The sequence below is a fragment of the Sciurus carolinensis genome, chromosome 3 (assembly GCF_902686445.1).
Source record: "Sciurus carolinensis chromosome 3, mSciCar1.2, whole genome shotgun sequence".
In the NCBI taxonomy this organism is placed as follows: domain Eukaryota; kingdom Metazoa; phylum Chordata; class Mammalia; order Rodentia; family Sciuridae; genus Sciurus; species Sciurus carolinensis.
In genome coordinates, this window is record NC_062215.1 from 48393513 (window position 1) to 48409585 (window position 16073).

The 16073-nt window shown below is 38.5% G+C and overlaps 1 protein-coding gene across 5 annotated transcripts in view; it reads right to left on the reverse strand.

The window, feature by feature from the left end:
- Positions 1 to 16073, reverse strand: part of Dnah9 (dynein axonemal heavy chain 9) — a 338036-nt gene that overhangs the window by 142142 nt on the left and 179821 nt on the right. For all 5 annotated transcript variants that reach the window (XR_007107774.1, XM_047545691.1, XM_047545694.1 and 2 more), the window contains 2 exons: positions 10079 to 10240; positions 5865 to 6061 (listed from right to left, as the gene is read on the reverse strand). Coding sequence is in view for 4 of the 5 variants with exons in the window: in XM_047545691.1 (XP_047401647.1) it covers positions 5865 to 6061; positions 10079 to 10240 (359 nt within the window). In the remaining variant the exon portion in view is untranslated. The remainder of the gene's footprint in view (positions 1 to 5864; positions 6062 to 10078; positions 10241 to 16073) is intronic.

Genomic DNA, 16073 nt, shown 5'->3' on the forward strand with positions numbered 1-16073 from the left:
TTGCTGTTGGGAAGGAAATTGCATAAGTTTATGTGTCAACAATCCATACCAGCTGCATGACGAGGGGCCTGGTTCCTAGCCTCACACAGAGGTGTGTGTGTGCACACATGCGTACGTAAATCCTTGCCAATTTAGTAGCTAAAAGTAATATTTTAATTTTAATTTTTTGATTTTTATGGAATTGAGCATTTTTCATGCTTTTTGATCATTATATATGTTTTCTTCATGAATTTTCTATTCATGTCCTTTGCCTACTTTTAAATTTAAGTGTGCTTATAGATTTGTAAGATTCCTTTATGTATGTTTTGAATTCCCCTCCAACTTTTCACTTTTACCTTTTATCTTTCTTTAAGGTGTTTCAGATATTTAGAAATTTTTAGAATTTAAAATCGCATCTCACTGAATTTTATGTTGTTAAAATATATTCATCTAAACATTAAGGAATTATTTGCTGACCCACATTTAGTGTTTGTTTTCTTTATGATTTACTTTTTCACTTTAGTAATTTAATTGGAAAACTTATGCTATCTTTTTCAGCTAAAATTATACTTCTTTTACTCTCTTATTAAACCACTATTTCACAATATCTGAAGAGTGTGCCTACTCATTTGGTATCCATTTCAGTGCTAGCATATTGAAGATAGTCAACAAAATTTTATTAAAGTAAAATAGAACATGCCTATGCCTTATACTCAGTGTCACACTTGGGAAGATGTACGTAATTAATCATGAGGCCATGGGCAAGGGATCATTTACTTTGTGTCTCCTTTGTGAAAAGTGTTAAGATATCCAGGCCCTCTTCTCCTGATTTAGAAAAGGTGGGAATTTGTGGAGGAGAGGGGCAATCTTGGGGGAAGATTTGGAGTCCAGCTGAGTTCTCCGGGATGTCCAACACCCAGCTGTATTCTAGAAGGCCTGAACTCAGTTGTGCTCAAGTCATTCAATATCTAAATGGAAAACACATCGTTAGTGATGAAGTTTCCCAAGAAGAATGGCTAAGTCTGCAGTTGTCAGCATCAGGTTCCAGCTGGGGATTCATTAACAACCTCTGACGAGGGCAAAGGACTCTGCATTTAAATTACAAAATTTAAAAAGAAGATCAATATTCTAAAGGACTCCTGGGCCAGCAAGCCAAGTCTGTCTATGTTAAGCTCTTTACTGAATTTCTGGGAGATTAAAAACAAAAGCTGAAGATGCAGCACAGCACAGCTGGAGAAGGCTGGTTTATTGAAGACCACACACACACACACACACACACACACACACACACACACACAAAACCCCTGGAAGACTAATAAGATACTTTGGGCACAAAAGAAGTACATCTGAAGTTCTGTTTTGTTAATGACTGCTAAGTAATTCTAAGAGAAAAAAAGAACATGCAGAAAATATATGTGGGAGTGAAAAAACAAAGAGGCAAAGAAAAAGATATGAATGAAGATGATGCCAAAAATGGTGAAAAGATCTAGTTTAAGACTTTAAGAAAAGGGAGGAGAATCTGCTGAAACAGTAAAGGAATTCAGTAGAAGAGCAAAATGGTACTATTGAGGAATGGAAGCAAGAACACAAAGAGAAAAACCAATATTTATTGACTGCTTATTCAGCGCAAAGCATTTCCCATAGACAGCAACAACCCTACCACGTGGGCAATCTTATTTTTCTCATTTTCCAGATGGTGAACCTGAGGCTTGGGGAAGTTAGGTGTCCTTGCCAAAGCACCCCAGTCAATTCATGGCAGATCCTAGATTTGAACTTGGGTCTGATTCTATCTCTAGAACTGGTGCCTCCCGTTATGGGGTTTAAAACAGGAGAAAGGAAAGAAATAATGTGGGAGAAGGTGTAGGGGCATCAAACAAATGAAAATATTAAATGTTCTAGTGAAAAGAACAAAACAGCCAGATGAAGTCAGAATGGACATTGGTCCTAACACAACATGAAAATAGGCTGGCTCTAACCTTGTTCTCCATCCCCTGCCCCAAGGAACCCCTGGGTTCCTCCAAAAGCATATATAGACACTTTCCTTCTCGCGTGTGCCACTCCCAGCTCAGGTCTCAGAGGGTGGGATTTTCCTGGAGCAAGCCCTAAATGCTCCTCGTCTCAGACACTGCTTGTAGTCCTGGATGCCGTTGCATCTTGCCACTCATAATTCATTTGTTTTTCAGTGCATTGTTTGACCTCCTTTTTTGTGGTCTAAGGATATGTGGCTGCTCTATCTGCCCAGTAGAGGCAGCACAGGGGGCTGGACGAGCCCACAGGGAGGGGAGGGAATGGCAGTGCAAGGAGAACGTAATGGGACATTGATCTTTTTAAACAAATGTACAGGAACTTACACATCCAAATACACTCTGTTCTTCAGAATTGCCCCCTCAACACAGTTCATTTTCCCAGTTGTTTTGCCATCACTAAAAATGGCTCAGGCCTCTCTTTGGAAATGATCTTTAGACTCTGTTTATGAGCCTCAGGAGGAAAGACAGTTCTTATAGCCAGCCCTTATTTTTTTCTAAGAACAATATTTGTCAGTTTGATCACGCATGTTGGAAATCACATGGACAGAATCACTGGTTGTTCTCCCAAATTAAATTCGCCCTTAAAGGACAAAGACTTACCTTGGCTCCAACACTGATGCAGAGGTGTTGGTAGCTCTTAAAGAGGAGAGAAAATACTCTGCACCACCAGCACAGGGTTAGTCAATAGACATTTTTAAGCCCTTATTTACTGAACACCTACTATACACTAGGCACTGTCCAAGGTACTAGAGACTTGTCAATGAGCAAGACCAGCTGTGCGCACAAGGAACTTGCACTGGACTTGTCGGGGAAACATAGCCTATGGGAAAGCATCATGTTGAGGGCCAAGGGCACAGACTGTGGACCCAAACTGCACAGGTGTGGGACATGGCTTCCTATCTATGAGGTGTGTGACCTCAGGTAACTTCTCTACTCATTTACAATATAGGCAAAACGATAGGCCTTACCTTCTTTAGGATTTTTTGTGAGGACTAAATGAATAGATATGCACAAAGCACTATGAACCTGACCCATGGTGAGTTTTATGTCTTATGTGTCATATCAGATGCTGCATTTTTGGCAATGCCCTCCAGATCACCCTCTTTAAAGTTTGATTCCCTCTGCCCCAGCATCTCCCCCTTCCCTTTATTCTCCTCTGCTTTATTTATTTATATGATATGTTAAGAAGTTTTATAGAGTACCTGCTAGATTCCAGACACTGTCCTGGGTACTAGGGATCTGCAGTGAATAAAACCAAGATTCCCCACTCTCATACTAAGGTGGTCTGATTCATAAATATTTGTTGGAAGGATGGATGGATGCATGTAAAGAACGTAGACACAGTATTAAATCATGACAAATGCAATAGGGTGCAAGCAATACAAGCAATGACAACTGACCTTAGCACGAGGTGAGTCTGTGATGATTATAGTGGGAACAACTTTGTTCAGATGGTAAGAAGTGGGTCAAGGAGAGAATCAGAGGGGAGGAGATAGGACAAGTATAGATGATTTCTTTGATATGTTTTGCTTCAGAGAAATGAGGGGTAGTAGATGGAAAGGGATACAAAGACCAAGGAATAGTTTATTATTTTCTGGGTAAGTGGTATGTTTATATACTAATGCATATGATTCAGAAATTAGTGATGGGGTAAGATGAAAGAGGAGAGAGAGAAAAGAGGAGAGGAAGAGGGAAATGCTGAAGGAGAAGGAAAAGGAGAGGGAGAGGGAGAGAATCAGAGAAGATAATTATAGAAAGGAATAAAGTCACTGAGAAGGTGAGAGGGGGTGGGATCCCATCCACATGTATGAAGGGATCAGTAAGGAAGGCACAGTTTTATGGGTCAGATGCATGTGAAGTACATGAGCTGTATAGGCATCCCAGGCAGGCAGGTGTGAGAATTCTCTTGTGGTCACTTTTACTATTGCAGTGAAAACAAGAGATGTGTTTGTTAGCTGGGATTTAGGAGAGGGGAGGAGTGTTAGAAGTTTGAGGAGAAAGGAAAACCATACAGTGCAGTTGTCTTGGAAAGGCAAAAGAACAACGTGTTCAGGATTGTGAAGGAGGACTTCCAGCAATGTGGAGGGCCTATTGATGTTGAAGACACAACACTGAAGCGAATCTAGTCAATATTGTTATGATTTGGACCTGGAGTGTCTTCAAGAAGTTCATGTGTTGAAAGTGTGGTCACCAAAGCATCAAGATTCAGAGGTCAACCTTTCAGGTGATGATAGGATCATGAGGTCTCTGATAGCTGAAGGGACTACTGGGAGTGTGCCCTGGAAGGGTCTGTTTTCTCCCTGGCTCCTTCCTCCCTCTGCTTACCTGCTGCCATGAGATGAGCAACTTTCCTCTGCCACACCCTTCTACCATGATAGTTCTGCCTTGTAACCAGCTGACCATAGATTGAATTCTCCAAACCATGAACCAAAATAAATCTTTTCTCCTCCAGGTTGCTTTTGTTAGGTATTTTGTTCACATTTATGTAAAGATGACTAACATAAACATGGTGGGGGATTCATTAACAATGAACAGCTGGTTAGGAGCAGGTGTGGAACAAGGTGACAGCCTGGTTTCACCAGAGTGGGGTTTTCCTATGTGGGTACAATGACAGGAGAGGTAGGGGAGTTTGAACCAGGATGACAGAATCTATGGTAGGTGAGAGGGAAAGTAAAGACATGGTAGGGGAAGGTAGAAAGGAGTTTGAGAAGGTAGTTGGCCCATGAAACAAAGTCTTGATGAAGTTTAAGAATGGTTGGAATAAAAGACTAGAGCAGGTGAGTGGAAGGGTAGGAGGTACAAGTGGGAGAGTGGGATGATGGAAGTTTGGATTTTGGAGGTGAGTTCACCATTGATGATAGATGTTCTAGGGCAGAGACTGTAAATAAGGGGCTAAGGTGAGGTGGAAGAAAAGAGCACAGGAGCAGAGGAGACCAAGAAACAGAAAGAATGGAAACTCAGGGCCAGGAATGAGTAATGCCATGGGTGAGGAGAGAAAGCTGGCTCAGTGGTGAGGAGTGACTGGAAGTCAGTGAGGATCGTCGCAAGGGGAGAAGGAGCATGGAACCTGGATTACGTGTGGTTCAGAGGAGCTGTGGTTTGTGAAGCATGAAAGAAGAAATGACTTAAACATGCCATTGGGGTGGAGGTGGGGGTGAGGAGGAGACGTACGACTACCTAGAACTTGGGGTACATGGGCTGGGGAAGGAAACAGCTTTCCTCCACTCAGAGGTCCATCCAGTTTCCAGTTAGGATCCATCAGAGAAGGGTGAACTCAGAGAAGTTGAAGATGAAGCAGATTTTGCTTCATGAAAATCACAGGCAAGGAGGGAGGATTTGGGAGGGCAGGGAGGGTGGTTAATGGAACTCAGACATGCAGAATGTAAAGAGAAGTTCTAGGGATGGCACTGGTGTGAGTACAAATTATCTGGAAAGCTTGGCCATTTCTTCTAGTCATTCACTGAATAGTAGTAACTCTTAAAAGGATGATTAATTTTTGAAATGTATAGCATTTTAAAAAGCTGTCTCTTTGATTAGTATGAGGGCAGGGCTGGGGATCTTGAGCTGTTCTGGTGTCTCTTTTCTGGTCTCAGATCTTCTCTTGATGTCACTGCCATCATGTCCAGGATAGTAAATGACAGGCATGGAGACAAATCCAGTTCTGCCACCCCAGCACCTGTCTTTCTCCTAGGGCCAGTGGCAGAAGCCTGCAGCTACTGCTCCACCACCTTGACCACCATGGCAGAAGCAGTCACTACTTCTCTGGCTCAACTACATTGTCCTCGCATAGCCAGATGGGATGCCTGACACTAGGAGGGGGAAGCAACTGAGGAAAGGCAGGAAGAGAAGCACACTTACATGTGGCGCATGGCATCCTCAAAGAGAACCAGGTCCATCACTGTGTTGACTTCATTGTGGTTCTCCAAGGCTTCCACTAGAGTCTGGGTCAAAATTTCCCATGATTGTACAGGCATGTACTTGGGCTCACCAATACCATTTGCAAAGTGACAATATATGTTCAGGCTTCGGGTCTGTTCCATGGTCTCCTCAATGTCCTGGTAACGAAACAGGAATGAAGACCTTGCTTACTGATTCCCAATTCTGGTTCCACACACAGTAGAGACACCTTATTTATTTTCCTCCTTGCACACTCCTTGAAAATTAAGTTCCAGTGCTACTTTCAACATTTCCTCCCTCTTGAGAGTCCCTTATAAAGTAGGTGTTTTTCATTTACCAGCTCAATGAAGTTGTGGATATTATTCATTATTCCCTGCAGGCTGAGAATGGAAAATGGAAGTTATCCTCCTCCTAAGCCCAGGAAGAGTGCTGTGATCAGAAGAGTGGATGGGGATGCATGGTGGATTTCTTCAAGCAGGGGCTTTTTCACCAGTGTTGGGTGTAGGCCTCAGGGCACAATGGTCTCAATTCTCCACATTTATTCCACCATGTCTAGCTCCCTGATCAATGGTGTTATCATAAAACATCCTTTCCCGTTTCTTGTGAGATTATGCACCATAGTTTGCAAGTCCCAACTTCACAGGTACTGTACAGAGGGCTTGGTTTCTGAACAATGTGCTATTAGCTACCATTAGATAATTGTTTTATTTATGGGCATATAGATAATCATAAAGAACATAAAGTAGAATCACTTATTTATAAAACTTTCATAAGCATTTACACTTACTAAGTGCCAAATATTACCCACAGGACAAATGTTACTATGCAAATAAATACTAAGTATACTCTAATTAATTTAAAAGATATGTCTCCTCACTACCAAATTGCCCTCTAAGATTGAAGATATGACTATTTTTTTTAAACATATTATGTTAGGGAAGACAAAAGGAACTACTTCTCAAAATACAAATACCTGAGACTTCAGGTAAGAAGAAATGTTATAGATGAGGTAAGTCCCAGGATAAGTTTTATAAGGCACAAGTAGGAAGTTACATGAGTGCGAGCTTTTGTCTTAACCTGTCATTCTTTTCTTTTGAGTTCAGACTGGAAGCCCTAACTGGGAATCAGGTGACCAGTATGCTCTTCACCAGCAGGGGCACTGCCCAGGGCATGTCCCTGGAGGAGTAGCCTTACAAGTGTATGGGACAAGATCCACCTAATGTAGGGAAAGCAAGGATGACAATAATACATAAAGAGAAACCAGGACTGCTTCCTGGGCAGAAGAATAATGGACTAGAAAAAAATCAAACATCAGTCATTACACAGAATTTTGAAGGTGTTTCAGGGCTGTTGAAAACCCTTACACTACTTTAGTTTTGTTATGGAGTAACAATAAATGCTCCTGAATTTTGGATAAGATGCAAATGCAATACAGGAGAGCTACTTTTGCTAGTTTTACAGAAAAGTAATGCAGGAATACATCGACCCCGTTTGAGAACAGGCTAACATAGTGGGGATCAGTTCTGATGGCAGTCAATTTACACTGAGAGTCTAGCAAAGAAGAAACAAAAGGATAGTTTTTAAAAGCCTGGTCTACAAAGGTTCTTTGATGAACAAAATAAGTGTCCAATTTTATGATCAGAGCTATGCTACACAGAAGGGAGAGAGAGAGAGAAAAATAAGTTAACCCACATGGTGAATCAAAAACTCCTTAATAGTCATGTGGTATCACACAGGGTCATGAACCAGAGAACTTAAAGATTTGATGGTAGAAACAGGATTGTATCACTTCTTTGGTGGGAATTTGACAACTTTTCCTTGATAATAATATTAGGATTTGGTGCAGCAAAGGCGCTACAGGCTGGCATTTCAAATGTTGGGGAAGGATAATGGAGGTACCAATTATATCTGAGTATATGATCAAAAGGATGTGCCCTTCATATACAAACCCACTTAGGGAGTTCTACTTCAAAAACTGAGCCTCGTTAAAGTGCTAGCTCAGATCAGCTTATGAAGACAATCCAGGCTTATTTGCAGACCTACCAAAGAATACATAAGTTGTCTAACTCTGCAATGCTCCGAGCACTGGGACCCATAAGAACAATGAGGGAAGTGGAGGAATTTAAAATCTTTGGTTTAGTAGAAAGAAGACTAAAATGTGTTATACAAAATTCTGTCTGACCACTCAAAAGATGCCATATAGGTTGGGATGCACTGTAAGTATCTTCAGAGGTAGATCCAGAATCTTATCAGGAAAGATGGTACTAAAACAAAGTGAGTACTATGGTTTGGATGTGGTTTGCCCCTCAAAGTTCATGTGTTGGAAGCTTGGTCCTCAGTGTGGCCATGTGAGAGGTGGTGGGACTTTTAAGAGGCGTGTCTTAATAGGAGGTGATTAGATCACTGGGGTGGGGGCTGCCCTCTGAAGGGATTGGTACTGGTCTTATGGGATAAGTTATTTGTTCTTGCAAGAGTGGGTTGTAATTAAAGACTTGCCCCCTGAATCTCTTTCATTTCCTGCCTTACCATAGTTCTTCTATGCATGTTCCAGCCATTGTGATGCCATTCACCATGAATTCCTCATCAGGGGCTGAATTAAGGGGGTCACTCAATCTTGGACATTCAACCTCCAAAACTGTAATCTAAATGAACCTTTTTTCTTTACAAGTTACCAAGCCTCAGGTATTTTGTTATAGCAACAGGAAGCAAACTAATACAGTGAATATAAGAACTACATCATACAATTATTCTCAAGTTTGATTATTTCTAAGTTCAAGAGAGGACAGATAAGCAGTATATATGGAGAATATGGTTCTTTGGTCAACACAAGTGTCAGTGTAATTGTAGAGCAATTTTGGCACTGATAAATTTAATATAATCTCTGGTGGTATTAATATATCAAATTCTCCCAAGGCATATTCCATAGGCCATTCATTATTTAAAAAATTTTGGAGGTTTATAAAGGAAAAAAAAAATTAGGGCTTAATACATTTTCTAAATTACATGTGAGTTAGAATTATTCTGGATTTCTGAGTTTAATGTACCAGGTGTATTGTGAATTTCTAAAAGAGGGATATAACATGAAGTGCTTTCTTCACTCATTTCATGACAAACACCTTCTTTCTAATTGTTTAGCAGGACACATTTTGGATGCTGATCTTGCTTTGGGTCAGACCCCCAGCTGGGTTATTTGATGAAGATTAGGCACCACAATTTCAGAGGGAAGAATGGCTGTGAACATTCAGGATGATGTCAAGTTTTTCTAAGTTTGTAACCAATATATACAAGAAACAGCTATAAGAATTAAGGATCTTTGACCTGGAAAAGGGAAGACTTGGTAAGGACAAGGTAAATGGTTTTAACTAACTAGATGTTTGTTATGTAGATCTAAGACAAATAGGCAGGAGATCTGATTTTAAATCGCTTTTATGATAAATTTTCCAGTCATCAGAATGGTTCCAAATGTTCTAATTGTCAGAATTATTCCAAATGTCCACTTATTAGCACTTCTGAAATGGCTCCATGGGAAAGGAGACAATATGTTCTCAGGATGCTGGAATGTCCTGTGGGATGACCAGCTTGGGAAATGCTACTGAGGAGACTCAGTGTCATGGGAGCAGTTGGGTCAGCTGATCACTGTGGACCCCTCTGCATGAGACCTACAATGCATTTGTGTCTATTCTTATTTATTTATTTTTTTTTAAATTTTAAAAATTTGTTTGTATGTGTTGTACATGATGGTAGACTTACCCCTTCGTTTTTCACCTGGGCAAAATGATGATAGAATTTCTTTTCTTAAATTTTGTTTAAATGTGTTTTAATTAGTTATATGTAACAATAGAATGCATTTATGCATTTTGATAAATCATATATAAATAGAGTACAATTTCTCATTTTTCTGATTGTACATATTATAGGATTACACTGGTCATGCAGTCATATATGTACATGAGGTAATGATGTCTGTTTCATTCTACTATCTTTCTTACCCCCATACTCTTTCCCCTCCCTTCACTCCTTTAGAGTTACTTTAGAATTTCTTTCCTTAACCTAATCTCTGACCTTTTCCCAGTAATTGGACTGGATTGTCATTTGGGTGATCATCTACATATCATCATCATTACTATTATTATTAATTATTTAAATGTAAAATAAATCGACAAGGCAATACTTACATCAAAAATTTTCTTGAGTACTTCTATCTGTATTTTATCAAAAAGGTCAAAGTCCTTTTCTTCTACCATCTTATCCCGATAAACCCGATTTGATTCATGCAGATAGAGCTTTACTAAGTCCTGTGTGGATTTTATACATTCCACTGAGGAAAAAAGAATGCCCTTCAAGAAGAACAGACAAAACATAACATTAATAGTAATTCGGAAGTATGATAGCTAAAAGAACTTTCTGGAACATTTTGTTCAAACTGGAATAATGCCTGAGATTATCTCACTAATGAGTGTATCATAGTGGAGGGGACACTTGCGTTGTTGAGAAAGTGTGGGTGTTGGAGGAGACCTTGTGTTGGAGGCAAGCAGATCTGACCTCAAATATTGTCACAACCATATAGCAACTATGTGACTTTGGGCAAGGCCTGTGACATCTCTGAACCTTAGTTTGTTTACTTTTCAAACCAAAATAGCAATATCGACTTTCTAGAGTTGTCAAAATAATTCAAATTAATGTGCCTAAGGAAGTTAGTATGACTGATCTCAATACTCAATAAATTGAAATTATGGTTTTGTTCTCATTATTTTTAAAAATGCTGCAACAGTTATAATTTTTGGAAGGCAGTTATGTGACAGACATTGGACTAGATGTTTTTCTAAGACAAAGCTCATTTAATCTTCATAACAATGTCAGGAAATAATTTTTACTGCACATATCTTGTATAATGGGGAGACTGCGATAAAATATGCCCGATATCATAGAAAAAGTCACCTAACTTCAAAGCCACAAAATTTCAAAGACACATTAGGTCTTCCTTAGGGCCTATAATTTTGACTACTACTATTCAAATTGCCACCATGAGATAAGAGTGGTTTCTTGCAATATTTCAACTATACAAGTGCCATTTTGAAAACAAATTTATGAAATGATTAACCAGGTAAAATAAGAACTTTGACAAAAGACTGGGAAAGATATGGCAAACATTTGCAGATCAGCAATTCATTTATTCATCTCTACTCTATTCCCTTTCCTGTATGTTACAGTGATTATTCCAAATACTTACTATTCTTTTCAAATTTCTCTGTCACCTCACTCTGCTACTGTAAATCAAAATCCTAGTACTTATTTTTAATGAAGAAATGGAGACCACCAGTATCAGAGTCCCTAATAACCTTAGCAAATCCTCTAACTTCAAACTCATCCCTGTGTTCACTCTCATTGGTTTCTTTCTTGTCTTAGAATAAATGGGGTCATTTGTTGGTTCTTTATTATTGACAGAATACTTCTCATACTCATCTGCAAGGCATAAACATCTGGTAAAATGTGACCACCAATCTGCTTCCTCGTGATCACTCTTACCATAACTTCCTTTAAAATCTAGATATCACTTTGAAAATTCAAATTATTTTCTGTATCCTTTCTGTGCCTCCATTCCTTTTTCTTTGGTTTTCTATGCTCATCTTCCAAGATCTGGTTCAACTCGTCCCTCCTTATTGAAATCTTCTAAGACATCTCCTTTCCTGTCCAGTAACATTCCTTCTGATGTGCCCCATATAGCCCTTTATATATAAATCTCTAGTAAGGAAAAATTATTATTTTCTCAAATTATTTTTTCTCCCCCAAATTTGCTTCTTATGGCTCATGGAAAGTATTTCAAAGACAGGGAAGTTGAAAGATTTCATTTTGGTGATGGTTGATTTTTTTTTTTTTGATGGTTGATTTTTTTTTTTTCTTTTTATTGTAAACAAATGGGATACATGTTGTTTCTCTATTTGTACATGGCGTAAAGGCATACCATTTGTGTAATCATAAATTTACATAGGGTAATGTTGTTTGATTCATTCTGCCATTTTTTCCCTTCCCCCCCTCCCCTCCCACCCTTCCCCTCCATCTATACAGTCCTTCCTTCCTCCATTCCTGTCCCCCTCCCTAAACCCAACTCCAACCCCAACACTAACCCTTCCCACCCCCATTATGTGTCATCATCCACTTATTAGCGATATCATTCTTCCTTTGGTTTTTTGAGATTGGCTTATCTCACTTAGCATGATATTCTCCAGTTTCATCCATTTGCCTGCAAATGCCATAATTTTATCATTCTTTATGGCTGAGTAATATTCCATTGTATATATATACCACATTTTCTTTATCCATTCATCAATTGAAGGACATCTAGGTTGGTTCCACAATCTGGCTATTGTGAACTGAGCAGCTATGAACATTGATGTGGCTGTATCTCTGTAATATGCTGATTTTAAGTCCTTTGGGTATAGGCCAAGGAGTGGGATAGCTGGGTCAAATGGTGTTTCCATTCCAAGTTTTCTAAGGAATCTCCACACTGCTTTCCAGAGTGGCTGCACTAATTTGCAGCCCCACCAGCAATGTAAGAGTGTACCTTTCTCCCCACATCCTCGCCAACACCTGTTGTTGGTTGTATTCTTGATAATTGCCATTCTAATTGGGGTGAGATGGAATCTTAGGGTGGTTTTGATTTGCATTTCTCTTATTACTAGAGATGTTGAACATTTTTCCATATGTTTGTTGATTGCTTGTACATCTTCTTCTGTGAAGTGTCTATTCATTTCCTTAGCCCATTTGTCAATTGGATTATTTACATTCTTGGTGTAGAGTTTTTTGAGTTCTTTATAGATTCTGGAGATTAGCGCTCTATCTGAAGTATGATTGGCAAAGATTTTCTCCCACTCTGTAGGCTCTTTCTTTGCATTGCTGATAGTTTCCTTTGCTGAGAGAAAGCTTTTTAGTTTGAATCTATCCCAGTTATTAATTCTTGCTTTTATTTCTTGTGCTATGGGAGTCCTGTTGAGGAAGTCTGGTCCTAAGCCGACATGTTGAAGCTCTGGACCTACTTTTTCTTCTATAAGATGCAAGGTCTCTGGTCTGATTCCGAGATCCTTAATCCATTTTGAGTTTAGTTTTGTGCATGGTGAGAGATATGGGTTTAGTTTCATTCTGTTGCATATGGATTTCCAATTCTCCCAGCACCATTTGTTGAAGAGGCTATCTTTTCTCCATTGCATATTTTTGGCCCCTTTGTCTAGTATGAGAAAATTGTATTTATTTGGGTTTGTGTCCGTGTCCTCTATTCTGTACCATTGATCCACCTTTCTATTTTGGTACCAATACCATGCCGTTTTTGTTACTATTGCTTTGTAGTAGAGTTGAAGATCTGGTATTGCGATACCCCCTGCTTCACTCTTTCTGCCAAGGATTGCTTTAGCTATTCTGGGTTTTTTATTCTTCCAGATGAATTTCATAATTGCTTGCTCTATTTCTGTGAGGTACATCATTGGGATTTTAATTGGAATTGCACTGAATCTGTATAGCACTTTTGGTAGTATGGCCATTTTGACAATATTAATTCTTCCTATCCAAGAACATGGGAGATCTTTCCATCTTCTAAGGTTTTCTTGAATTTCTTTCTTTAGTGTTCTGTAGTTCTCATTGTAGAGGTCTTTCACCTCTTTTGTGAGATTGATTCCCAAGTATTTTATTTTTTTCGAAGCTATTGTGAATGGGGTAGTTTTCCTAATTTCTCTTTCTGAAGATTCATCGCTTATATATAAAAATGCCTTAGATTTATGTGCATTGATCTTATATCCCGCTACTTTACTGAATTCACTTATGAGATCTAAAAGTTTTCTGGTGGAATTTCCTGGTTCCTCTAAGTATACAATCATATCATCAGCAAATAGGGATAGTTTGAGTTCTTCTTTTCCTATTCGTATCCCTTTAATTTCTTTGGTCTGTCTAATTGCTCTGGCTAGAGTTTCAAGGACGATATTGAATAGAAGTGGTGAAAGAGGGCATCCCTGCCTTGTTCCAGTTTTTAGAGGGAATGCTTTCAGTTTTTCACCATTAAGAATGATATTAGCCATGGGTTTAGCATAGATGGCCTTTACAATGTTAAGGAATGTTCCCACTATCCCTATTTTTTCTAGTGTTTTGAGCATGAAGGGGTGCTGTATTTTATCAAATGCTTTTTCTGCATCTATCGAAATAATCATGTGATTCTTGACTTTAAGTCTATTGATATGGTGAATGACATTTATTGATTTCCTGATGTTGAACCAACCTTGCATCCCTGGGATGAAACCCACTTGATCATGGTGCACTATCTTTTTAATGTGTTTTTGTATGCGATTTGCTAAAATTTTGTTGAGAATTTTTGCGTCGATGTTCATTAAGGATATTGGTCTGAAATTTTCTTTCCTCGATGTGTCTCTGTCTGGTTTAGGAATCAGGGTAATATTGGCTTCATAGAATGAGTTTGGGAGAGTTCCCTCCTCTTCTATTTTCTGGAATACTTTGAGAAGTATTGGAATGAGTTCTTCTTTAAAAGTTTTGTAGAACTCGGCTGAGAACCCATCTGGTCCTGGACTTTTCTTTGTTGGAAGGCTTTTGATGACTTCTTCTATTTCATTACTTGAAATTGGTCTATTTAAATTGTGTATGTCCTCCTCGTTCAGTTTAGGCAATTCATATGTCTCTAGAAACCTGTTGATGTCTTCGAAATTTTCTAGTTTGTTGGAGTATAGATTTTCAAAATAGCTTCTAATTATGTTTTGTATTTCGGTCGTGTCTGTTGTGATATTTCCTTGTTCATTCCGAATTTTAGTGATTTGGGTTTTCTCTCGTCTTCTCTTTGTTAGTGTGGCTAAAGGTTTATCAATTTTGTTTATTTTTTCGAAGAACCAACTATTTATTTTGTCAATTTTTTGTATTGTTTCTTTCGTTTCAATTTCGTTGATTTCAGCTCTCAGTTTAACTATTTCCTGTCTTCTACTACTTTTGGTGTTGGTCTGTTCTTCTTTTTCTAGGGCTTTGAGCTGTAGTGTTAGGTCATTTATTTTTTGAGTTTTACTTCTTTTATTAAATGCGCTCCATGAAATAAATCTTCCTCTAAGTACCGCTTTCATAGTGTCCCAGAGATTTTGATATGTTGTTTCTTTGTTCTCGTTTACCTCTAAGAATTTTTTAATTTCCTTCCTAATATCTTCTGTTATCCATTCATCATATAGTAGCATATTGTTTAATCTCCAGGTGTTGGAGTAGTTTCTGTTTTTTACTCTTTCATTAATTTGTAACTTCAATCCATTATGATCTGATAGAATACAAGGTAGTGTCTCTATCTTCTTGTATTTGCTGACATTAGCTTTGTGGCATAATATACGGTCTATTTTAGAGAAGGATCCATGTGCTGCTGAGAAGAAAGTGTATTCGCTCTTGGTTGGATGGTATATTCTATAAATGTCTGTTAAGTCTAAATTATTGATTGTGTTATTGAGATCTATGGTTTCTTTGTTCAATTTTTGTTTGGAAGATCTGTCCAGTGGTGAAAGAGGCGTGTTAAAATCACCTAGTATTATTGTGTTATGGTCTATTTGGTTTCTAAAATTGAGAAGGATTTGTTTAACATATATGGATGAGCCACTGTTTGGGGCATAGATGTTTATGATTGTTATATCTTGCTGATTTATGCTTCCCTTAAGCAGTATGAAATGTCCTTCTTTATCCCTTCTAACTAACATTGGCTTGAAGTCCACTTTATCTGAAATGAGGATGGATACTCCAGCTTTTTTGCTGAGCCCATGTGCATGGTATGTTTTTCCCCATCCTTTCACCTTTAGTCTATGGGTATCTCTTTCTATGAGGTGAGTCTCTTGCAGGCAACATATTGTTGGATCTTTCTTTTTAATCCAATCTGCCAGTCTATGTCTTTTGATTGATGAATTCAGGCCATTAACATTCAGGGTTATTATTGAGATATGATTTGTATTCCCAGTCATTTGGTTCATATTTAAAATTTTTGACACATCTTGGTTCCTCCTTTATTTGACAGTTCCTTTAGGATAATTCCTCCCTTTGCTGATTTGCTTCTTTGTTTTTTATCTCTTCCTCATGGAATATTTTGCTAAGAATGTTCTGTAATGCTGGCTTTCTTTTTGTAAATTCTTTTAGCTTTTGTTTATCATGGAATGATCT